At 39.1% G+C, this 26819-nt stretch overlaps 1 protein-coding gene across 3 annotated transcripts in view; it reads right to left on the reverse strand.

Annotated features, from left to right (window-relative positions):
* Positions 1 to 26819, reverse strand: part of ALDH1A1 (aldehyde dehydrogenase 1 family member A1) — a 95522-nt gene that overhangs the window by 5593 nt on the left and 63110 nt on the right. For all 3 annotated transcript variants that reach the window (XM_075067278.1, XM_075067277.1, XM_075067276.1), the window contains 8 exons: positions 21894 to 22034; positions 16010 to 16139; positions 14896 to 14957; positions 13540 to 13668; positions 10386 to 10499; positions 7761 to 7863; positions 6822 to 7006; positions 303 to 467 (listed from right to left, as the gene is read on the reverse strand). In XM_075067278.1, coding sequence (XP_074923379.1) covers positions 303 to 467; positions 6822 to 7006; positions 7761 to 7863; positions 10386 to 10499; positions 13540 to 13668; positions 14896 to 14957; positions 16010 to 16139; positions 21894 to 22034 — 1029 coding nt within the window. The remainder of the gene's footprint in view (positions 1 to 302; positions 468 to 6821; positions 7007 to 7760; positions 7864 to 10385; positions 10500 to 13539; positions 13669 to 14895; positions 14958 to 16009; positions 16140 to 21893; positions 22035 to 26819) is intronic.

Here is a 26819-nt window from a genome sequence, read left to right on the forward strand (position 1 = left end):
CTCTGGCAGTATAGGATGATGCAACTAACAGTTCCAACCACTGGACCTGTTGTCTCATATAGACGCTAACTGGAACCATTTTTTAGCCAGGCAGATTATTCTCCTTTTCCAGCACATTTCATTGAGTTGACTAAGCTAATGTAAGTAACTAAGAAAGAGATTCTAAACTGAACCAACCTAGAATGAAAAGATTTATTGTGAAAAATTTTATCTACCAAACTGACCTTTTAAATGAATATGTTGTACAGACATTTAAGCAGAGAACTGCGTGTGAAAGTACAGACTGTCATGAATTTATTTACCTCTTCTTTGGCGATGCGCATATCATCTGTAACATTAGAGAAAACTGTGGGCTGGATGAAGTAACCTTTGTCTCCCCATGGACCTCCTCCACATTCCAGTTTGGCTCCTTCTTTTTTCCCACTCTCAATTAGGTCAAGGATTTTATGAAACTGCTCCTTATTAATCTAAATGAAAATATATTGCAGGAGGGATAAAAGTAGCATGTACTGATAGCAATCCCTTCCCAACTCATTAATCGCTCCTTAACAATGCTGTAGCTTCGTTAAATCTTACATGTTGAAATGAAACAGCTGGCAAGCCCCATAAATTTTTTTGTCTTTAACGTCTCAAAACTTTACAGGCTTTTTCCATATACTGGTATATGTGTGGAGTACTTAACATGATGAACAAATTCAGCATTCTTAGAAATGTATCCAGAACATATACCGGTATATCAGTAATTAGAAATATAAGCACAGTACAAAGGGTTAAATGTTCTAAATGAGCTGATATTCTAGTTGCATAAAAAAATTAAGATTCCTCTATAAAATACATTAATTGCAGACTTCTTTCTGTACTTTGAAATCTGTGGAATTACTATTGGCCCATGCAAGTGGGCATCACTGAGACTGATCCCGCAGTCCTAATACAGGGCCCGATCTAGCACCCACTGATGTCTGTGAGATTGTTTGGGATCGAGCCTTCCCAAGAACTGCTGGATTGGTCACACTCTTCTACTAACAGTAGTGGGGGGGGGGGGGGGGCGGGGAACACAGCAGAATTTGAATTCTGTACTATTTCATTTTGTTCTGTCACTGGAAGTTGCTGGAATACAGAATAACTGTTGGCATTGAGCTTGAATGGCAGTTTATCGTGTTACACCAAAATCAAAAAACAAATGCAAGCACCACCAAGCATATATCAGCTTGGCAGGTCCATCAGAACGAGATGTGGAAGGAGCAGGCATTTACAATGGGAATGCAACTGAGACAAGCCATTCCCAACAAAAGGGCAAAGCTGATAACAGAAAATAGAGTTGTACCATGTTAGAAAGTTATTACTGGAGCAGCAAAATAAACACACTACTGTTCAAAATTTCCCTAAAGATAGGAATGGACAAGTAACTCTGTATAAGTTTCAAAATATAAGACCAACAACACAACTTGTTTCTTATAGGTTGAGAACCTTCCTATCTTGTCTGTTTTCTCTGAGATTTTTTTTTCTGCACGTTTTTGAGGTTCAGCCCTATATGAAGACAATGAGAGACTACTCCCATGAGTATAGTTACTCCTATCCATTAATGTGGATAGGGTCCTTACTCTGGACAGCAAAACACTCAAGGTGAAATCCTGGTCCCCAATGAAGTTAGTGGCAAAACTCCCAATGATTAAGTTCAGTTAGGCACACTGTGTTTACTTTTGCCCAGCATTTATCAGCATTCTTATTGAGCAGTTTTTCCATTTTTATATCATTTTGCTGGGGAGGGAGGCGGAAGGAGTTCTATCTTCTTGCTTAAGATGACACACACAGTACTTTAGAGAGACAAGGTGAAAACTGAACTCTTGCTACAGAATTTGACTTCAAGCCAAATCTCATTGTAATACTCATGATTTGTCCAGTTCTCAAACTTGTCAACTGCTCAAACCATTGTTTACAGTTGTCAGGGTTGTGTTTTAAAACCTTACTGGTAGAGTTTCTAAGTAAACCCTTACTTAGTTGAGTAATAAGTAAACCCTTTAGCTAATAAAGTATACACAGAAAGCTTTATCTGGGAAGCAGTTTTTCTTCTTTTTTCATTCTTTGCGGTCTGGTATCACCATGGATGTTTTGCACCTCATCCCTTTTCCACACAGTAGAGAAGGGGACCAGAGAGTTGACTAAGCAAACAGAAGAACAAAGCAGGAAGCCAAACACTTTAGCTTAATCAGCTCTAGTATTATCACACTCATTCCCATAAAACAGTATTTTTAAAAGGCTTTGGAGAACCCTGGGTCATTTCAGTCTATTTTGTAAGGTTCCAACCTACCCAATGGTTCAACAAAAGCTACAAGAAAAGCTGGAAGATATTTATGAGGACTGAAGTCTAACAGTTTTCCCACTTTGGCCACCCACTACACTTTTAAGCAATTGCCTTATTGTACGCAATAGATATATAAGGTTATTGTTATCCTCATGGGCAAAATATCTTTGATATGTGCAACATCATGAAGAATAGAAAGTATTGAATTGAAATAGCTGGCAGTTGTGTCCACTTTCCAGACTAACTCTTTGGTACTTCAGTTATAATGTAAACTAGATTGTAAGTTGTTCAGGACAGACTCTGTTTCATACTATTTGTTTGGACAGCACCCAGCACAATGGAGCCTTAATCTGATGGAGGCCTCTGGGCCCTATTGTAATACCCAAATAAAAATAAGTGATGATAATGTGTGAGTCAATGTGCATGTACATATGAATGAATATGTGATGATATAGTGTGCTCCCATGAATACCACTGTGCAGGACCTCCCAAAATAACATCAAGTGTCACAATAGAAATAAAAGTGTTATGACTAGGTCCTTCCAGTGTAAGAGACAGGTTTCACTGAGAAGCTGGGAAGCTCCGCTTCCCCATGGAATAAAGCTCTCACTCTTAGCTTTACATGGCTGTTTGATAACACTCTTGGAAATGATAAGACTTTTGTATACAGTATCTCAGATAGCAATCTTGCCAATCCTGGGAATTGGGCTAAAGAGGAAACATTTCTCTAGGAGGTCAATTAAAAAAAATAAAATAAAATGAACCTGTGTATCCTACATGTTAGAGTTTGGCTGGAGACACCGATTGTCTACATTCTGATTGGGTCCTTTTAATGACATCACACCTGTACACAAATCTCCACTGGAGTCCAGTGGGACCAAGATTTTCCAAACTGGGCCCCTCATACACCAAAATAAGTGGCCTATATGGGAGCTGCTGGGTGCTCAGAACTTTTCAAAGTTAGGCCCCTTAGGGTACCTAAAAATGGACTTACAAACTTTAAGCACCCCACACTTTGCAAAATCTTGGTCATGGTACCTCAATAATGTAAAGAATAAAACACACACATCCCATGCTCATTATATTTAATGGATATCGGGGAGGAGAAACAAGAAAAATAAAAGCAGCATGAGACGATGAAGAGAGACAGCTAGAGTAGGAGGGAAATGGGCAGAACTGAAAGTGAGAATTTTAACCTACCATCGCCCCCAAAGTGCACAGCTACTCTTTCAACTTCAGGGTCTGGCCCACCTGTCACTTTTAACTCACTTTCCAATACAAAAAATGTCAATATTTCAATTGGTGCTCTTAATGAGTTGAAAGAAGCAGCTGTGTCACAAACTGCTGCTGCCTTTTGGACTGCGACGAGGTCTAAAATAGTTCAAGGAACTTACAGAAAAAAAGGGAAGGGCTTGAACTAATTACTAAACAATACTGTTGTTACTGTTTTGAATGTGTGTAACTGTTGTTCACCACGTTCAGCTGAATCCAGTCCATCCCTTTTTCAATTCAGTTTTGGAAAACAATGTAAGCAATAGTATGGTATATTGATTCTGGGGATAAAAGCTCTGCTGGCCTGGGAGGAAGATAACGGGTCTGGTGAGCTAAGAATGTAAATGAGGGCAAGAAAGGGACATTGTGGGAGTGGGAAGAAAAGGGGTTTTTATTTTCCCTTTAAACCTCTTCAGAAATGTACCTTTCAGCACTTTGACCAGTCCTTTAGATTGCCGTAGGTTTGTTTTCCTCTTTCTTATCAAGCAGGAGTACTTAATTTTAAACTCAGTACAGCAACAATAACATGAGGGTGGCTTCATATTAGCTCAGCATTAATCACACACTAGACTAAGAAACACACACACACACACACCTTAATTCTCTGAAGTTCATTGTTATGAACACCACATTCCTTGGCCTTGGTGTTTATTCAATCCAGGATATGGTTATTACTTCACTAACAGGACACACCTTTGTGTGATGTCTTTGATTATTCAAAGTGTCAGTACAGTTGCCAGGAAAAGGAACATTTTATAACTATTAATTTTGGGGAGTTTTCTTTGCTCAGTTCTAGCTCTAAGAAGATACTTTTATTCTATAAATAACCTAAAAAGAATCCTTATCAGTTGCATAATGTTATAGTTTAAAATATGCTTAATTGGATATTTATGTAACAAGTTAAGGTTCTGCAGAGCAAAATGGGTCACCAACAAGTTGTGATACAATGTGTTTAAAATTTGCAATATTTTGGGGAGCAGAACTGGAAGCACAAGAGCCTTGGAGGAGTGGGAAAAAATCAGTAACTTTGATTTCTACACAGCTGTTCACTTATAATACAGTGGTAGTACTTAAATATATTATTGTTAGAGGTCTCTGATTAGTATATATAGATAATAATAATTTGAACTTCTACAATGGCCTTCATCTGAGTTTTCTCAAAGCACTTTAGGGGGTGGGTGGGTATGATAGTATTATCCCTAACCTATAGAAGAGGGAACTGAGGCAAGGAGGTGAAGTATGTTGCCCAAGAACTTTTAGTTAAAGATAGTAAGGCATAAAATGCCGGTCTCCTGGTATGTAATCCTCTCCAGGACTCTAATTAATGATGCACCCCATAATGCTTTATGGAAATATGCTTATGGATGTAAATAAGACATAACTGGAATATGAATTATGCTATATATGCCAAGTAACATATCTCTCCAAAGGTTATGATCTACTGAATATATTCATCCTATTTGTATGCATGTATCATTTTTGTATTCAAAGTTATGACTATTGGCTGTGTACTTGCTTGATTTTCGGTAGCCTTAGTAAGGCATTTGGTCAGCTTCTTTAGAGAGGAATTTGCAAGTTAAGTGCCCAGTCAAGAAACACTTAATGGACAATAGACCTTGGAAGACTCCAATCCACATAAAAAGTCTACCTGGGGACTTTCAAGGTAGCATGTAAGCAATGGCTGCCACCTGTAAAGTTCTGAGTCACGCATGGACATGTGACTTGCCCATGTGACTCCAAAATGCCACCTTGCAGCTGGATTCTGCATAGGAGAGAGGAAGGAGTCTCCATCCATCTCCATCTCTATTTAAGCCATTGGGAGACCCCTCCATTTTGTCTTCAGCTGGATCAAGAGAGAGAGAGCCTCTCCACCCCCAAAGGATACCTGAAAGAAACTTGAACAAAGGACAGTAACCACAGGGGTGTGACTGATTGCTGGACCCAGACTAGAAGGAGGCTAGTCTGAAAAAGAAACTTATTGGAACATCTCTGAGGGTGTGATTTCATCTGTAATCACTTTCTTACTGTATTAGGTTTAGACTTGTGTGTTTTATTTTATTTTGTTTGGTAATTTACTTAGTTCTGTCTGTTATTATTTGGAACAACTTAAATCCTTTTCTTTGTATTTAATAAAATCACTTTTTACTTATTAATTAACCCAGAGTATGTATTAATACCAGGGGGGGTGGGATGGAACTGTGCATATCTCTCTATCAGTGTTATAGAGGGTAAACAATTTATGAGTTTACCCTGCATATGCTTTATAGAGGGTAAAACAGACTTATTTGGGGTTTGGACCCTATTGGGAGCTGGGTATCTGAGTGCTGGAGACAGGAGCATTTAAGCTGTTTTCAGTTAAGCCTGCAGCTTGTGGGAGATGTTGTTCAGACCTGGGTCTGGGTTTGTAGCAGGCTAGCGTGTCTGGCTCAAACTAGGCAGAGCACTGAAGTCCCAAGCTGCCAGGGAAAATGGGCTTAGAGGTAGTCTCAGCACATTGGTTGGCAGTCTCAAGGAGGTTTCTGTGATCCAATCCATCACAGTAATTAACAATAGAATATATTTTACAGTGTGGTGCCTGTCATAGAGGCCCACTCACTCCAGGAACCACAGCCTCCTCTTTGTGACTCAGCCCTCCCTCCGGTCAGGTCACTATGAGTGTTTCCCCTTCCGGGACAGGGTGGAAGGGTGAAACGAAGACTTTCCAGAAGAAATTGTCCCAGGCAGTCCACTGGCCTCTGCCTGGCCTGTGCCACGTCCACAATGGCTGGTAGGGGAAACCGGGCTCTCTCTCTACTCCGAGTTCCAGCGCAGGGCCCCTCTAAACAGCAGCCAAGTTCTACATTCCTGTTCTTTGCTGCTTTTCCTCTGAGCCTTCTCCTACCTTCCTGGCTTCCCCCCTCTTTGGGTTTGCCAGTCTCCCAACACTCCTCTCAGGGAATAACTGTGGATTATCCTCTATAGTCCTAACGTATCTCTATTCTCCCAAGGAGTGACTGCAGCCTACTTCCCTACAGCCTCCTTCTGTTGCCAACTACCCGGCTTTTTACAGGTCCCTCCTGTTCCTATCCAGTTGAGCCTCATAGCTGATTAACCACTCCCTGCTCCCTGGCTGCCCCGCCAGGTGCTGCCTATAGGTTAATTAGGCCTAATATACCCTCTCAGGGCCAGTGTGGGGAGTACACCCCATCCCAGTACTTCTTTGCCATTGCATTACAGGACCATAAAATGTCAGATAAGTGTAACCTACCTGGGGACCTTGACTTACACCACAAGACAGAGGATCACCAAGGGTAATTTTCTTAGCTCGCTCAACGCTCCTGCGGACAAATTCTTCATAAATAGGTTCTTCCACAAAAATCCTAGAGCCTGCTATGCAGCATTGACCCTGATGGTAGAATAGACCAACGTGTGCAAGTTCCACAGCATTGTCCACTGCAATGAAATGAATATTTAATCAAGTCTCATTTCTTTACCGTCTCTACATATACCGGTTTTGAATGCTCAGAACATGTGGAAAAGTTTCCTTGCCTCCTTTTGTCATGCCACCTCATTTGTAAACCTTTCCATTATGTGGTCTTTTAAGGCACAGATGATCACCTGTTTACATGTATCCAACGCTACTATTCAAAAGACAGCGAAATATGATATACTTAGATAAGTGCATGGTATAGAAGTACATGGTATAGAATTTTACCTTTAAGTACATGGTATAGAATTTTCATTCCACATTTTCTCATGATGCTGGGTCAACAGTGCCAAAAGGAGCATTCATTTGAGTTGGTTGCTGAAAATGATCAGCTTTCAGATATCCATCTGCCTGAATTCGCAGCACTCTTGCCATTGGTCCAGAATCTCACGGATTCATGTCCCACAACAGAAGTTAGTTTTGTACCCAAAGCTGATACTACCACACAATACTAAGGGCTGACACACTGACAAAAGTTCTGTCCTTCCATGAATGTCAGACCAAGTTCCTTTCTTCCAATTTTTATGTGAATATTAAGTTAAAGGTCCTGAGGCATGACTAGTAAAGAATGAAAGATCCCACACAGGTACTGGACAAATAAAAAATGTGGTGTGCATAGAAAAGAAATAAAACAAAAGTGATTTGGATACATTGTCTAAGACCAAGAAGCAAAAGAGTAAGGTAGCTATAACAGGAAAAAAGATAAATAGAACTACTAACAATCTGCATCTGCAAATATGATATTAGGACTTTTCCCTCCAAGTTCCAATGTAACCCTCTTCAGATTACTCTTCCCAGCAGCTTCTTTGATCAGTTTGCCAACCTAAAATGTAGCACAAAAGAGAATTTCATCTAAACATTTTCATAACAAAACCCATAAACTTAAAAGTGTTGTTCCATCCCCAGCTCTCACTTTCCCAAAAAAGTGAAGGTCAGGTTAGTAACTGTCCAATATGAGAATCATTAAAAAAATATTTGGGGGGGATCAGATAGTGGGGTGGGTCCCTGAGTCTTATGTTCCCCAGAAATTCCCCCATCCTCAAACCAGAGATAAGCCCAGCTCCCACTAATGCATCTGTGAATGGTTATTCTGTGGCTTGCTCAGGTGGACACGGCACGTCCCTCACCAATCATGTGCCTGTCTTGGAGCAGCACTGAGCACTAACATCACCCCCACCTCTGTAACACAGGCATTCTGAGGCAGGGGGCAGGAAAAGCTGCAGCCACAGGGCACCAGGGCTCTGATCTCCCACCTTCTCCCACTCAAGCAGCCTTCCTCTACTCCAGGCAATGGGAAAGACTTTTGAAGCACCATATGTGGGAGGGGAGCTGTGGAGAGGAGAGCTCTGTCTGCACAGGCCATCCTTCCCTCGTCCAACTTCTACCTTTTCAGCAGGATGAGGTAAGGAGGCCCAGAGGGGACTAGAGAATATGGGAAAGGCAGACACAGCCCATGGCACCATTCTGTTTCCCCTCCACCTATCGTATTATTAAGTGGACTCCCTTGCAAACTGGACTGGAGAAGGTAGGGTGGTGATGCCAGTTTCAGTGTAAGGGATAGAGTGGGTAGAGTCTGGTCGGCTTTTGTTGCAGCTGGATAATTTGGGGGGATTGATTGTGCCTAGATCTTCCTGCTTCCAGGAACAGCTGCTCTTTCTTGCTGATAAGTTACTCTGTGAGGGAAGGAATTGTCATTGATTCCTGGCCTGGCCTCTCATGACTGCAGGGTTTGGGGATTTTCTCCTCTCCCCCTGCACCAGCCAGCTGTAAGAAGCTCTGGAGAAGCTCCACCTGCTGCAAACTAGCAGCTAATGGGAAGAGTTATGTTGCCAACCCCTTACTGATCTCCATTAGGAAGCTCTGTGAGCATTCTTCTCATACCTAGAAATTCCTGGGAGGAAAAGCAGCTATTTGCAGTCAGTGGATATGGACCCTTGTCATATGACAGGTGTATTAACCTTTGGATGCTACCCCCATGACAGAGAAGTATATTCAGTCTCTTACTCACACTTCTGTGTGGCACACTCTTATAACATTGGTGTTCTTAAGCCTTCCACAGAAAACACATACAGTATAATTAAATAATGCCCTTACTGGGCAACTATTAGCTCAGACTTTTGCTTTTTTGTAAAGTGAAGAGTGGGGAAATTATCTGCAACCATCTTTAAATACTGAATGGAAACATTATCAAATGCACTTTTCTTCTCAAAGAAAATTTCCTTTGATATATGAGTTATTGATGCCATTTATTCATTTATGTCATGGTAAAGGCCTAAGCAGGGGCAGGCAACCTATGGCCCGCGTGCTGAAGGCGGCACGCGAGCTGATTTTCAGTGGTAGTCACATTGCCCGGGTCCTGACCATCAGTTTGGGGGGCTCTGCATTTTAATTTAATTTTAAATTAATCTTCTTAAACATTTTAAAAACCTTATTTACTTTAGATTACAACAATAGTTTAGTTATATATTATAGACATAGAAAGAGACCTTCTAAAAAAGTTAAAATGTATTACTGGCACGCGAAACCTTAAATTAGAGCGAATAAATGAAGACTCAGCACATGACTTCTGAAAGGTTGCCAACCCCTGGCCTATGGCATTAGTGATCATCTACACTAGTGGTTCTCAAACTTTTGTACTGGTGACCACTTTCACAAAGCAAGCCTCTGTGTACCACCCCCCTTATAAATTAAAAACATTTGTTTTATATTTAACACTATTATACATGCTGGAGGTGAAGCGGGGTTTGGAGTAGAGGCTGACAGCCCATAACCCCCCATGTAATAACCTCACAACCCTCTGAGGAGTCATAATTTAAACAGAGGCCCATCCTGTAAAGACTTATGCATAAGTTTGACTTTACATATGTGAACAGTCCAATTGACTGTAATAGGATCACTTATGTGCATACATATGCATAAATCTTTGCAAGAATTGGGCCTAAATTTCAGGTGGTTTTCCCTATCAAAATGTCATTGTTGAAATTAAATAGTAGAAAGTTCCATTTGTTGCGTTTTCAAATTTATAAGACAACCTCACACCCCAAAAAAGATATGAGAATAATATTTTTAAAAAGAAGCCTTAAAATAGTACTGCTAAGTTAGAACTAATTGTATCTCATTGGATTCCTTTGTCTGAAGAGGCCTTCCTACAGTACAAACATTGTTTAGATATGTTTGAAGTTTTCAGTAACTAACAAATCATTACAGACTTTGTTTAACAAAACAGCAGCCAAAAAAGAAAAAAAGTTAAAATAATTACATAAAGCAAGCTAGACACTAAATCATTACTGAGAATCAGAGGAGCAGAGCGTTCCAGTTTATAGTTACTTGCATTCAGAATAATACCTCTGTAGAGCCTGTGAAAGCCACTTTATCTATGTCCATGTGGTGAGAAATTGCTGCTCCAGCCGTGGGTCCAAAACCTGGCACAATATTCACTACCCCTGGTGGAAATCCAGCCTAAATGGTATAAACCACGAGAACTATGAGTTAATGATGAAGAATGGACGAGCACTTCTGTTACTCTGATTAAATTGTTTCTGTTCTACAATTCCCCAATAATTTTTCCCCAATGGGTGGGAAATTTTTCTATTCGACAATTCTGTCTTTTTTGCTTTTCTTCCAGACTAGGCATCTTGCTCCAATCCACTGCAGACATTCTTTTGGAAAAGCAGACTCATTTTCTGTCATTATTTCAATGTTTTTGTCAAATGGTGAAACAGCATTAATTCAATATGCCCCTCCCCAAGTCAGAAAATGTTTAATGACGTGAAAATTGGTTAATATCTTTTTCAGGTTCATTAAGGCAATTCCATTCATTTGATTGCTGATGTAGAGTGAGATTCTGCTCTGGAAAGTGACTGTAAAAATGTCACTGAGGTGTGCCACACGGAATGGCTTCCTTCTTTCCATTGGCACAACCTGAGCTGAACCTCTTTGGTGGGAGACTGCTAGCAAGGAACTTTCCAATATAAAGTGGGTGGATCTGGCTTGTACGGAGCCATGTCCTGTGTACCTAGGAAATGTGCTGTTTAGCCTCCCTTTAAAAGCTTCTCTTCAGAGCTGTTCTCCTCCCTGGTATACAAATTTTGGCTTGACTCAAACCCATTGTCTCTCAGTGACTCCAGATGAAATTTGCTCAGTTTACAAACAGAATATGTCTCTCTCTCCTCCCTCCCACCCCAACTGTCCCCCCCAGCAAACTCCCACTAGGGTCTGAAAATCAAGTTGGGTTCCTTTCCTGCCCTTGAATCCTCACTGCTAACTTAGACCCAACTGAGGTGCAAAGCAAGTATAGTTAAGGTGGGCCTCAATTTCACAGAATGAGTCTGCAGGGCTGGCAATTAGCAGAAGATTGTTTTACTTTACATGAAACAAATGTGGCATGGAATCACTGAAGGTAATAAACCTGGATCCCTTGGTTTGTCACTTTAACAGAATCCCTTTTTAGAGTTGAACTGGGACTTTGAAATAAGAAGCCTTTGAGGCACTTAATAGTGCAATCTAACTCTCAGACAGACATGTTTAATTAAGAATACCACATAACTGAGACTCATACACATATTGTATATATTTTTTAAAAGTTATTTCATGTTCCCTAACATAATAGTACCCTGACCCTAGTTAGCTTCTAGGCCCTATATTATATATGTTATGTTATTATATTATATTTGATATTAAATTATAATATCAAATATAATATAATAACATAACATATATAATATAAGCAGGTTTTTTAATTATTTTTTTTGAACTCAGTCTTTTAAAGTGCTTATTATAGGTTCCAGATTGACGTCATTGGCAACTGAAGTCCTCTGTTTAGCTACAGAATGGGTCTGCAATAATGAAATCTTCTCCATGCTTCCTTAGCTGTGTTTCATCCGTAACCTAAAAGGACCACCGTTGGCCGGGGGGTGGGGGGGAATGACAGTGTAGGGTTTATAAATCTATTCTGTCACTGGTCTCCATAATGAGACTGCCAATGAGGGCATCAGTTAGTGCCAGCTGTGACTATGTTGTATTCTGACGTGAACACTTATCCATGAAGACATGAATTAGGATCACCAATTGGTTTCACATAAAGCAGCTATCAGAGTAACAACTTTTTGCCACTACTACTAGGCTCAGATTTCAATAGGTGATTCAGATGCAAAAGAAGAGCTGCAATGAATTTTGGGTCACAAATTTGGACTCAGAAACAATTTGACAACTTTGATAAGAATTTGCACATTTTAATGCCCTATAACCTATCTAGGAGCATCCATCAAAAATATTCAATCCGGATATGTTTAAACTTCAGATATACCTGAGATTTCAACAGGTAAAATTTGGATAAAGAAAACAGAAACAAAATGGAAAATGATAAAACTTTAAGTTTTTAAAATGAAAAAAGTAATTCTACTCCTTTCTACATAAAAGTGCCATAGTATTATATCAGTTATACTCTGTTGAACAACCGCACTGAGATTTTGAATACAGTTGACTCCTTATTGCAGGAATGTTAATCTTATATTTAGAGAGAGATGGCACTTCATCAAGACCAGGACAGAACTAAGTTAATTTCTCTTTTATATTGCTTTTCAGTGGAGCCATTATCTTTATTTTTGCTGTTTAAAATGAACAGATGGAATACCTTGAGCAGTAAAAGCAATTCCCCCAAATTGTATTTTTTAGCAAAGTTTTCCTATGCGACTCACTATGAGCAGCATTTGGCCCTTTTGTGAATCAATTCCATTTCAACATATTTTTATGTTTGTCCTAAATGTACTATGGACTGTATTTGTGATGAGTCATTGTTACAAGGCAGAACACTACAATATGCTGAGTCAGGGCTGCTAGTACTTGGGGAAGTTACTGACCTGGTGATTATTGACCTTGGTGACAGTAACCACATCTAGATAAAGTTTTTAGTTTGTTTTATTGACCCTAACGAGAGGCATTTCACCACCCTTCTCTGCTTGGTGACACCCAGTAACATTACTTTGAAACCAACGGAATGTTAAGGACTACTGTACTTGGGAATTCAGAAGCACAGGAGGTGTATTATACTTGGACATATTGTACATGAAGTTTGGCAGCAGTCAAGCAGTTTAATGTTATCCTTATTAATCATAAACCCAGGTGAACAAAATATGTGTACCGTAAAATCACCCACACAAACAGATTTGTTACTAGGATAAACTTGATGATAAACTAATCACCACTCATTTCCAAACGCTTCTTGTTTGCTTTGAATTTTGAAAGGTATGATGCTGTTATAACACAGTCATTTGCCAAGAAATTTAGTTTACTAGATTGCTAATGTGATGGGATTTTTTTTTCAATAGGCTAGATTGTAAAATATGTAAGCTTTTTACCCTTCAATTGCTTCAGTGGTTTGCAGTAAATTCTATAATACAAGGCTAGATATGCTATTTGCTCTTTTGGCACAGTGCAAACTAGTTCTTACTACTGTACTGGCCTCTTTGAAAAGTGTAGTAGTCTGCTGTGGCAAACTTACCTCTTTAATTAAAGATCCCATGTAAATAGCAGTCAGTGGAGTTTCTTCTGCTGGTTTGACGATCACTGTGTTTCCACAACAAAGGGCAGCAGCAATCTTCCAGATAAACATAACCAAAGGGAAGTTCCACTAAAAGACAGATGAGAAGATGTATCCTATTTCTAATACAACATTGTATTGCATTTGCTTTCCCTTCAACAGAAGCATGAACTGCCACATAGGCTGTGCAAAATCCACTGATTTGGGTTTATGTGATTTCAGTGCACTCAAACTGGCAGTTGGAGATCAGATGAGGCTGAAAATACCTAATGCAACTCAAGCAAAGCATGACAAAAGTTGCTAGTTTAGTGATGAAACTGGTGAATCTTGCCATCACCTCCTCTCTCTAATTCCTCACCTGAATTGGCCTACTGAAGTGAATGGGGTTGTAACTTTCAACCTCTCACCTCCACATGGCTTTGGCGAGTGGTTGATTGGTTCTCTCATTCTCAGGAGTCTTCAAGGAGCAGCTGGTTGGCTTGCTCCCCTTGCTGTGCATCTCCGGAGAGTCAACTGATTGGTTTGTTGTCTCACAATCAACAGGAAATAGCTTCAGTATCATTAACAGTCTGTCTCTCCACTCCGCAACCTGCTGAAGCTGGTGTTTGAAAAGGTTTATCTTCTACTAGCATTGGTATGTACTGCTATCATAGGGAATGAACATCATGGGGTACATAAAGAGTCTTTAAATCACCCACACAGCACTGGAGAAACATCTCCTGGTCATGCTGCTGCAGACGATGTAGCTGGGGCAAGGTGGGCCAACAGTCTTTTGAAAATACTTCATGCAGGCAGGAGGCAATGGGTCTCTGTGCCTGCAGCCAGGGACAGAGGAGGGTACAATGTGCCAACTGACCATCTCTGAAGATCTGTGAGGGGTGAAGTGGCCAGAGAATACACCAAAAGGTACAACTTATTATAAGAGATAATGCAGATTGTTTTGTTTACGCCTTGTCTGCTTGTATCCATCTGTTATTTCTTGTCTCATATTTAGATTGGAAGCTCTTTGAGGGCAGGGACTGTCTTTCTGTTCTGTGTTTGTACAATACCTAGCCCAATGGGTCCTCGTCCATGACTAAGACTCCTAGGGAAATAATTTATTTTACCTTCGAAACTGTACATATTTTAAACAGTGCTATACTTTGTGATCAGTTTACCCTTCATGTGCCAAACACCTTCTGATTTTAGCACAGCTCCTCTCACGATCAGGCCAGAAAGAGTCTAGCCTGAGAAGGAAGGTTCTGATGGTTAAAGATCCATACATTCATTTGTGTAGAGATAATTTTGAAAGTAACTCCTTTTAAATAAAAAACTCACAGGAATAATTTGTCCACACACACCAATGGGTTCACGTCTCGTAAATGTGAAAAAGTTTCCATCTAAACAAGAGGGGAAAAAAAGAGTACAGTCAGACAAAAACCTTTGTGAGAAACAGCTCAAGTATAAAGAAGATAAACTTAGTTACCAAACACAACTACATACTCTTGTACTTATAAATGATATTTTCAAAATCTAAAGTATGCCACAAAAAATACATCTGGATTCAATCTGGACCTTTCCTACATGCCTCAGTGAAGCAGGCCCACTCAGCATTTTTAATTCCTTCTTCTCCCCTTCCCCCACTTTTCTTTGAAAGTGGTTTTTAAAAAAAGCTACTCACGATCCTAGATGCTTATCAGACATTTTTTAATATTAAATATTAGCTGACATGAAATCCATTAAATATAAAATCCCCTTGGTTTCAAACAAACGTGTTCCAGTAAGCCTAGTATAGAGGTCTGTGTGATGCAAAAATCTCTGAAGTTTGAAATATTTGTCACTCTAGTTTTTCCTAATTCCTCCTTCATTACAAATTTATCTTTCTTAGAGAGAAAGCAGGGCAGCCAAATTCCTTAGAGTTGATCAATGGAAGGGACAACAGAATGGGCTTTGAGCTAAATCAGGTGAATTTCTTCCCTTCCCTTCTTCCAGTCAGACTCTTCCTCATCCACCCTCAAATAATGGAATCAAAGAACAGTAGGGAACGTCACTTTCTTCAGGCCCGGGTTTTAGTCTTTATTGAGCCAAAGTCCTTTCTTAACATCTGGTTTCCAATATTGTTACACTATGTGTAACCTCTACCACTAATATTGCCCATTAAAAAAAAAAACTTCTTCATATTTAGTTTCACATGTAGAACTTAATATTTCTCTAGTAAATAATTAATATTGTGTAGTTGAATAAATACCAAAAATGTAAATAAGTAAGTTATGTTAACTGTGCCAAATGTGCAAAAAGAGGCATCTGATAAGGCTTAACCAATCCATATTAATATTTGTCTGAAATCTTTCCCAAGGCAAGATATTTTTCCACATTACAGAATTTTTAGCAGTTCAAAGGCACACCACACTCATCAGTTCTGGCTTGAAAAGTCTGTCTCAAAACTACTCACCCATTGGAATGGTACGACCATGAACTTTATCAGCCCAGCCTGCACAGTAGCGTAGAGTTCTAATGCAGGCTCCTAAATCCATTAAGTAGGCAGTGGAAAAAAGTTTTCCACCATCAATGGCTTCCATTGTCTAGAAGAAAACATATCAGTCATGCATTAATAGTGGCAGTTACTTTTTATATCTATCACTTGTTATTGGCTGCCCAAATTATAGATTTGCAACTCTGGTATATTTACTTTCTAGAAGGCAAAACACTTTCTGAAGGAAGCAGAGCCACTGAAAAATCAGTTTGGAAATCTGCAAACTAGACATTTACCTAGGGCTTTACCCTCAGTGATTTATGCAGATAATTTGATAATGGTGCATTTTAAATGATGCAGGTTCTGGGGGAAAAAAACAGATTTCTGTTAGCTGAGTAAGTGAAGCTGCTCTAGTTTAGACTGAGTATTCTACTGGTATGTATAAAAAGAGCTACAACCAGAAGCTCCTGGCTCAGATGATACGAATGGATCCATAAATACTGAGCCAGTGGGCGCACTCAGTCTGCACACTCTGCACCAGCTTATTCAGAGCTGGTTAACCCTTCTCAATGATGTTCAAGGAATGCAGAGACTCCCAGCAATGGCAACAACACTCAGGTGTCATTGCACTAGGATACTGTGGTTCTTCAATATTGTGGGAGACCTTCCATGGACCCTCAATGAAAGAATGAATAATCTGCAAATAATATGAGCAGGGTTCCATTGTGAAGGGCTCCCAAGGCAGAATGGCATCCAAAACCAAACCAAAGTCTCCTAGTCTGTATATGAGAGGCCTGTACACACGAGGAGCCTTTGATGGAGGGCATTTCAGTATGACAAAATTAACACCTCCTAAACAACGGATTGTCTTTTATTGGGTAGTTACATAGTGGTAAATGAATGAACAAAATCCTCTAACTTGGTTTCCACACTCAAGCCCTCCCTCCACCCCTGGCAAATAGCTATCCAAAACATTAACTCTCAGAGTGACAAGTTAGTGATTCCAAATCTGTAATTTCCCCCTTAATCATGGATGCCCACTTCTGTCAGTACTCCAGCCCAAGAGGTAATATTAAAAAAATCCCAAGTTCCACCAGGTTTTGATTTCATTTTACTAAAACTTTTCAGAATAGCAAAGATGTTGTTATAGAAAAAATAGACAGTTAAAATGAGTGTTGGAAAGTAGGTTAACATAAATTAAGAATGGACCTGAACATTTGTCCATAGCTCAAAATAAATCAGAACTGAACTTTTAAAACATTGTTGATTTGTGTTCTTCACATTCATCCAGCTGTACCTTACTGCTTTTTGAGATTTCTCACCTAACTGGACCCAGAATGTACAAGCAATCTCACAGAAACATCTATGGCTAGTAAGGAAGATTCCCAGGCTGAGATACAGATCATGGAGGTTTGAGTTAAACCTCTAAAGTTTGGGATGTTTCACTAAGCAATCAAAGGTGTATGTGTTCATCCAGAACTAAGCTGAAGATTAAGCAAACTACTCAGAAACCTCTTGGAGACTGAAATATTGTTAGAACACTTTTTCTCATATCTCCCTATGCACAAGGATACTAGGGGTCTTAAACTGTGTGAAGGCTCTTGTGGGGATCATCAGTAGGAGAAGCACCTGGTATTTCCTGCTCCTAGTTAGGCCAGAAATACCAAAAAATTTCTATGTACTGTATCGGAGTTTCAGCATTTATGCTTTTGGTCCTGGCCAGATGTGCAAACTCATGCAAAAAAATAAAATTAAAAATGAATTGAACCAAAAATAAAACAAACCAAAAAAACCTTTGGATTCACCTTAAGTTTTGATCAATGGTGTTTGCAGGGGTGTTCTAAGTTTATCCAACTTGGTTCAGCTTTGGGTAGGGAAAAATCTCAGAAACTATTGTTGATGAGGTCTGGAAGGTGCTGCATTCAATAATAATGATGCAGAAAAGGCAGACTAGTTCAATAAATATTTTTGTTTTATATTTGTGTGTGTGTGTGGAGAACAGATCATGTAGGCATATCATATGATGCTGACATTCTTTCCATTTCACTAGTATCTCAGGAGGATGTTAAACAGGAGCTACTAAAGTTGCACATTTTTAAATCAGCAAGTGCAGATAATTTGCATCCGAAAGTTTTAAAAGAGCTGGCTGATCTTGCTGGACTGTTAATGATGATTTTCAACAAGTCTTGGAACACTGGAAATTCCAGAAAATTGGTAGAAAGCTAATGTACCAACATTTAAAAAAGGTAAACAAGAAGACCTGGTAATTATAGACCTGTCAATGTGACATCAATCCCAGGCAATGTAATGGAGTGTCTGACAGAGGACTTCACTAATAAAAATAATTAATGCCAATCAATATGGATTTATGGAAAATAAATCCTGTCAAACTGACTTGATTTTTTTATGAGATTATAAATTTGGTTTATAAAGGTAATAGTGTTGATGTAATAGACATCTTTTATAAGGCATTTGACATGGTACCACACAACATTTTGATTAAAAAACTTGACTATAAAATTAACACGGCACATATTAAAGGGATTAAAAGGTGCTAACTGATAGGTCGCAGAATATAATTGTAAATAGGGAATCATCATCAAACAGACATGTTTCTAGTGTAGTACTGCAGGGATTGGTTCTTGGCCCTACATTATTTTGCATTTTTATCAATGTTTATGAAGAAACATAAAATCATAATTAAGTTTGCTGATGACACAAAAATTGGGGGAGTAGTAAATAATGAAGAGGACAGGTCACTGATACAGAGTGATCTGGATAGCTTGGTAAATTGGGAACAAGCAAACAATCTGTGTTTTTAATATGGATAAATAAAGATGTGTACATCCTGGAACAAAGAATGTAGGCTATGCCTACGGGATGAGGGAAACTGTATCCAGGGTAACAGTGACTCTGAACAAGATTTGAGGGTCACGGTTTATAATCAGCTCTACATGAGCTAACAGTGTAACACTGTGACCAAAAAGGCTAATGCATAAACAGGGGAATTCTGAGTAGTAGTATAGAGGTTATTTTGCTTATGTATTTGGGACAGGTGCAATTTCTCTTGGACTACTGTGTCCAGCTCTGGTGTCCACCGTTCAAGAAGTATGTTGATAAATTGGAGAGGGTTCAAAGAAGAGCCATAAGAATGATTAAATGATTAAAAATCATGCCTTACAGTGATAGACTCAAGGAGCTCGATTTATTTAGCTTAACAAAAAGAATGTTAAGGGATGACTAGATCACAGTGTTTAAGTACCTACATGGAAAACAAATATTTGATAATGGTCTCCTCAATCTAGCAGAAGAAAGTATAATATGATCTAATGGCTGGAACTTGAAGCTAGACAAATTCAGATAGGAAATAAGGTGTAAATTTTAAGTGTGGGCAATTAGCCATTAGAATAATTTACTAAAGGTCATGGTGAATTCTCCATCATTGATAACTTTTAAATCAAAATCGGATTTTTTTTTTAAAAAGATATGCTCTCGGAATTACTTTTCAGAAGTTCTATAGTTTTTGTTATACAGGAGGTCAGCCCAGAGGTCTTGGAATCTATGAATGTATGAACACTTCCTATCTAAAATGAAAGAGGGATCCAATATCACGGGGAAGATGTGGGAAATAAAAACAAATTAAGGAAAACAGAGATGTAAAAGAGGTTTTGGTAGGGGAGGGAAGGAGTAATTAGATATTATAGGATCGGCAAGTAAAAGAAAAAAAAATCTGACTACTTCAGCTGTCTTGTGGAAGTAGCTTGTTTTCCTTTTCTCTTCAAAGAATCATAGAACTGGAAGGGACTTCAAGAGGTGACCTAGTCCAGTCCCCTGGACTGAAGGCAGGACTAAGTATTATCTAGACCATCCCTGACAGGTGTTTGTCCAACCTGCTCTTAAAAAACCCCAATGATGGAGATTCCTCGCTAGGCAATTTATTCCAGTACTTAACCAAACTGACAGGAAGTTTTTCCTTATGTCCAGCCTAGACCACCTTTGATGCAATTTAAGCCCATTGCTTCTTGTTCTGCCCTCAGAGGTTAAGAACAACGTTTTTTCTCCCTCCTCCTTGTAACAACCTTTTATGTATTTGAAAAATGTTATCATGTCCCCTCTGAGTCTTCCCTTCACCAGACTAAACAAACCCAATTTTTTCAATCTTCCGTCACAGGGCATGTTTTCTAGATCTTTAATCATTTTTGCTGCTCTTTTCTGAACTTTTTCCAATTTGTCAACATCTTTCCTGAAATGTGGCTCCCAGAACTGGACACAATACTCCAGTTGAGGCCTAACCAACACAGAGTAGAGCAGAAGAATTACTTCTCGTGTCTTGCTTATAACACTCCTGCGAATACATCCCAGAATGATGTTTGCTTTTTTTGCAACAGTGTTACACTGTTGACTCTTACACCTCTATAGGCTGTCCTGTATGGCAAAGATACAAATATCAGTATATGTCATCATTAAAATTGGTATATAAAAATCCACATCAAAAGTACGACTCTTTTAAAATGGGTAAACCACTAGTTCAAATAGTGGAAGGCTCAAAATGTAGCTGCCTCAGTGTTTCCCAAGACATGTGACAGCTAGTTCTTCTGTTAGGTCTGACAGGACTAGTTCAGAGTGGGTACTTTGTTGAAGAAAAGTATATGTTCAGATCTGATTTTTGAAAAAGAAACTGCCCAAGACACTAGCAGTTGCCAACTCTCAAGCGTGAGCAAGTGACCACAGCCCCTATAAATCTTCATTTTTGGGTTTAAAAGCCTTTTGGAATGTAGGCAAGTGTTATTTAAGAAGACTTTATAGCCAGAAAGAAAGGGAAGGGCAAATGGATATTTCTTTGCAGATATTTATGTATTTTTGTAGGCTAAGCATGCTGGTTATGTTACATTAAATTGTTGGTGCCATCTGCAGCTGCTGGCTGTATAGTTTGAATGCTGTGGTTAAATTACTCTGGGTGATGTGGTTAAATCATTGCGTCATCTTGGATGTTAGCTACACTGGATGCTGTGGCTAAATTTCTGGCACCTTTGGCAGCAAAACACTGTCCCAGCTCAGGATTTTGTGAACAATTACAATACCTACTGGTTATTTTTTATGTAGCTAACTACTATAAGACCCTATCTCTAACACTGCTTGCAATAGCAAAGTGAACGTCTCATTGACAACAACAAAACTGGGCTACAGAAAAAGGTGTAAGTAAATATTTTGGACTGGGTACACAGCTATTTGCAGTACTTATGTAAAGTTTTAAAATGCATTAATGCAAACTGTCAGCCATCTGATTGTTAAAATGGTCCAGTAAGGAGCACTCTGCTAAATATTCAGAGTTAGGTGGTCCTCTGTTTGCTCACCTTCTCACTGTCAACAGCAAATATTTTGCTGCCTTTGGTCTTTGATTCAAAATTTGTTGGATACATGGAGGGGAGGGGAGGAGGAGGAGGCAGTGGCAGCGATGAAAACGGTGTGTTAATGAAATCCAAAATTCCTTCCATCTTTAAATAGTATCTACGGTAATTCTCGAAGAGCGGAGCTTCGCTTTTAGGACCTGATTTAGCAATTTAGAGCATGTGCTTACCAATGAAGTTACACTGATGTTAGTGGGAAATGAGTATGACTTAAAGCTGAGCATGTGCTTAAGTGCTTTGCTGAATGAGGGTACAAAAGTGCAGATCATTTAAACATGCCAATTAGCAATACAAAACAAACCAGTCAGAGACTTGGCTGAAAAGAAGCACTGACATCTCCTGATTTTCAGAAGGGCTGAGCCCCAACTTCTCCCACATATTCTGAGTCCTTTGAAAATCATGGCATCAATACAAGAAGACCCTTTTCCTTCTCTCTGTAAATGCTTTATACTTACAGCTAAGAGTAGACGATCTCTTTCAATTAAGTCAGCTAGTTTATTTAAGAGCCTTCCCCGTTCTGAAGCATCCATTGTACGCCATGGTGACCCAAGCTGAAAAGCTTTTCTCGCTGCTTTAACAGCTTTGTCTATGTCCTCCTGTGTGAGAAGAATATGAAACTTATTTGACTGATATTTGATTCAGTCATATAATCCTGTTTTTTTTCTATTTGTACAGCACCTAAAGTGTGCTAGACATTTTGCAGAATAAATACAAGAAATCAACCTTGCTCCAAGCAGTTTACAGTCTAATTAGAAGAGAACAATTATTTTACATCTCTTTTTTTCAAACATGCTCACTATCACTTGAAAACTTTCCCAGTTATATGAAGGAAACAGCTGAAGTCTCAAAGCCCATACATAGAAGTATATTAAGGAACTCCACTCTTAAGTCTAGATTTTCAAAAATGTACCCCCCATTTTAGCACTCACAGTTATTTGTAGTTATATTTCAATGTCCAGGTAATTGCCACAAATCAGGCATCCAAACATCTAATGTAGCCTAACGTCTGATCGTAACCGCCTCCACAAGGTTTGGGCAAGGCCAGATTCAAAATATGTCTCTTAAAATATTTCCTATGATGACCACAGATGTATTCTTTGGAAAGCAAATCATCTTTGTTTTTTTAATTGTAAGTGTAGGACCTAAGTACTCTAAATCATGGAAGTGTCTGATTAATTGACCAAGTTTTAATTGCCAACCCTAAGCACTCCACAATGCTGGCACTGTCTTTACATTAAGCATATTAACTTGTCAGCCTATGGCAGTTTTTATAATACTGTTTAATATTAATCTTTTGGCTTTCACAACGATGGAGCAATGTATATTTCACTGTGTGGAATTGTATTTACATGGAGGGTGATCTAGGATGCAAAAGAAGCAATTAAAGGCCTACTTAGAAATGATTTTCAGTATTTGGGAGTTTGTTGTACTTCACACATCCTGCTGCTCCTTTTCCAAGTAAAATACAAATGGAGGTTCAGTTCAGACATTTGGGTTTTTTTGAAAGTGTATTTCTAGAAAAAGTAGGAATCTATCTGTAGCACAATTTTTTGTGCAATTTGCATGTACAATTTAAGCAGCAACTTCCGAAAATTTGTCCCATGCTGTTATTTGCCTGATTCTCCTCTCACACTGGTGTAAATCAGGAGTAACTCCACTGAATTCAGCACTATGGTAAAATTGTTGTGAAAGGAGAATCAGGCCCAATATTTTAAATCAATATTGATAACTGAAATTGAATTATCTTTGTATGACTTAATGAGGGACAAATCACGTCATGGAGAGCACAGAAAGCAAAATAACCAGTGCAGACTTGCTATGCAGGCAGGGTCCTCCTACAGTAGGTACTTACCATCAAAGCACAGACAGCTCCACAGTGGCTCTCTGTGTCCAAGTCAGCATGAGGTTTGGGGGCAGGATGAAGGAAAGGAGTGTGTGGAGCAAATGGATTCATGACTATGTAGCTCTGCTGACCAATCCCACCTACATGGGAAGGCATGGTAGCTGTGGGGAATATTGAGGCTACAATAAAGTTAAGAGGTAGTTTCACTAATATTTTGTAGCCTGATGGAGATGGAGAGGATTCCTTCCCCACGGTACCAGTGGAGCTACCACATGCATAGCCCATGTATTAGATCCCAAATTGAACATTTATACTTTAGCTGTCACAGATGAAAAAACTATATTCGCTGTATGATGGAATGTAATCCACATACTGATTTAGATGTAAGGTTTTCCTACAAGTGTAAAAATATCAAAGGTACGCAATGTCTCTACGGTATTATGCCCCATCCCTTCACTCAGCATGAATACCAGGGGAAATGCATAGCAGAATGAGGGAATATCCACCCCACAAGCCCATGGAGTGGCCTTGCAATCTCAGCTCAATGGCTGAAGTAGCCCCCATGTACCCATAATGTGGCCCTGCTTTGAGAGAGAGGACTGAATGGTCTGCACAGTGGCAGAACCTCTTCCTCACTCCCACAAATTCACGACCCACCTTAGCCACACATAAGCTAATAGTGAGTTGTAGGTGCTCAGCACATCTGACAATTAGGTCACTTATTTAAATGCTTAGTTTAAGGCACCGAAGGGTGAAAATCTTGGCCTAGACCATTTAAAATTGTCTCAGATGTGTCTCAAATTCTCATTTTAATTATTTGTGGTTCCAATATCATATAATGAATGGAATGTGCAGATATGGTTGTAAAAAATGCAAATATGTTCAAGACATTTTCCATCATACTTGTTGAAATTTCAGAATTCTTCCATGCACTCTATCAGATATTAACGACCTAAAACAACTGTATAAAATAATAATTAATGCTGTTTAATTTTATGGTGCCTATCAGCCTAAGGATAATAGATGCTTATAGTCTATATATGATCAAATGCTTATTTTTGCAGGGATCTTTTCAACTATACAGTCAAAAATAGCTAGTTAGAATCCATAAAACCAGAAAGCTAAACTTAAATTCAACTAATTAAATCCTGTGAGCAAAAAATATAAAAGCCTGCTCTGTGAGTTGTATGAAGACTAAATTTAATATAGAAATCTACACCAAGAGACAGAGACAGATAATTAAGCAAAGGGCCAGGCTTACTAGGCTTATGGTTTTTTTTACTCTTGTTATAAATGTGCATTTACTTTACATCTCACTGACCATTTGTTAAATAAATGTAGTCATGCTTTATTATTACTAGGGGCCTTCAGGATTAGTGAACTTAGCCTGAAAGAGCCATCTAACTAAAAGGAAAACAGCTCCCAAACATGAGTATCTGTGCTTTGTAATCGTCACTTAAAAAAAAAAAAACACCACCGAAAGGCAGTGTATAGCTCTTTGTTGACTCTATTGTACACACAAATTAAATTCCTAAAATCTCTTGGCTCATTATCTAAAGACTAGACTCTAGAATATTAGGTTTACAATGACTGTGTAAATTACTAGATTTGTACATTTCACTAGACAATTTAGTTAATAGCAGTTTTCATTACACATTAGTTTACAAAATTACTGTACATGAAGCAAATCTGTATGCTGAACAGCATTATCTCTTTATTTAAGGAGTTGTTAGATTGCTTGTAAAGAATGAAAGCTACAAGAGTTTCAAATGCTAAGTGAACAGTTTCAGGTCACAAGTGATTTAATTTGAGGATGATCAAATATCAGGTCAACCTGATTTGCAATGTAACTTGATTTTTAAACATTAAAAAGAGAAGTAGTGGAAGGGTAGCACTTTACATGAAAGGTACCTACAATGCTAGTGACATACAATCAATCAAGAGTGGTTATGAAATTCTTTGGATAAGGACAAAAGGAATGAAAAATGAAGACGAAGCCACGCTGAGCATCAGCTACAGACCATCTGGACTGGAGAAGGACAAGAATGAAAAATTCCAAGACCAGGTTTCATAGGGCCAGATTTACTAGTGTTTTTTTTTAATGAACACTTGTTATAGATGTGCATTTGCTTTACATCATACCGAGCATTTGTTCAATAAATGCAGTCATGCTTCCTATATCATGAGTCTTCCTGAAGTATTTGAAACCATGGGAAAGCATTCTCATGAGATACTTTATCTAGCCATCTGTTTTATAAGAAATAGATTCAAACTTGCATAGCAAAGATGTTCCAAACATTGCCAGGTATCTTACAATCAGCTCTTGTGCTTGAACACCTATCAGACAAATCATACCTGGACCTGAATCCTAACATCAAATCCATGGTGTAGATATCTGGTAAAGTCCTGAAACCTGTAACTTAGAATCCACAGAATTATGCTTCAGACAAAATATTTTATGCTGGATCTGGGTCTGTACCATATTAGGGCCAAATGATTACTGGAAGGGGATGGGAAGCTGAGCAAGAGGCACTGAATTGTGCTCCTATGTATTCAAAGGCTGAACACATAATAAAGTAAACAAATTATTTGATCTAGTAAAAACCAATAAAACTGGCAGAAATCAGAAAAAAATTAAAATGGGGACATTTAGGGTAAATATGAAGGGTTTTTTGTGACAGTGAAACTATGGGTATGACTCTCTGCAATTTAAGTCTGGGCCCAGATTCAGGCTTGAGCCCAAACCCTCTTCTGTCTACACACAAATCTCTCGGGCTCAGACCTAGGTCCTAGGATCCTGCAGGGGTGGAGGGGTTGAGTCCAAGTCAAGCTAGGACCCAGGATTTAAGCTCCATTGCTTTACCGTGTAGACGCAGCCTCCTCTGACTTGGTCCTGGGAGTCTGCCAAAAGTATCCCACAGTTCCATGGGATAATTCCCTTTGTCCTCTCTGTCCTTAGCATCTCCAATCCACTCAAGGGAAACAGACACAATCCCCATTGGTGTAATGCAGCAGCTTGGCAAGCTAGTGTTTAACACTTCCATTGTCTTCCCAATGACAAGCTACTAACACACCATGAGAGAGCCTTCTGGGTTTCCAATGAAAGCTGAACGGAAGCAGTCTTGTGCAAAGCGTGCTGCTCCATGGTTATGAGAGCACAGCCAGATTTGGGTAAAACTCTGGTACAAAGCCAGCAAAACAGTGGACCTTAGTCAGAGTACTTGGAATGACCATGCAGACCAGCAAATAGCAAAGAAACTGGCAGCACTGCAAATTTATTGGCTCCGTGACCAGTGCAGGGAGTGGATTAATCATTTCAAACCAGGTACCAGAACTGCACCTTGGACAACTCACTGTCTTCATGCCCATTTTATGAGGAGTTTGACTGGAAACAGCTCCATTCAGGAGGAAATGACTCGCCTCTGGCTTTGCAAAGACTGCGAAGAGCACAGCAAGCCACAGTACAGCACTGGTGTCTGACGAAGTGGGTATTCACTCACGAAAGCTTATGCTCCAATACGTGTGTTAGTCTATCAGG

The sequence above is a fragment of the Chelonoidis abingdonii genome, chromosome 6, assembly GCF_003597395.2.
Source record: "Chelonoidis abingdonii isolate Lonesome George chromosome 6, CheloAbing_2.0, whole genome shotgun sequence".
Classification (NCBI taxonomy): Eukaryota; Metazoa; Chordata; order Testudines; family Testudinidae; genus Chelonoidis; species Chelonoidis abingdonii.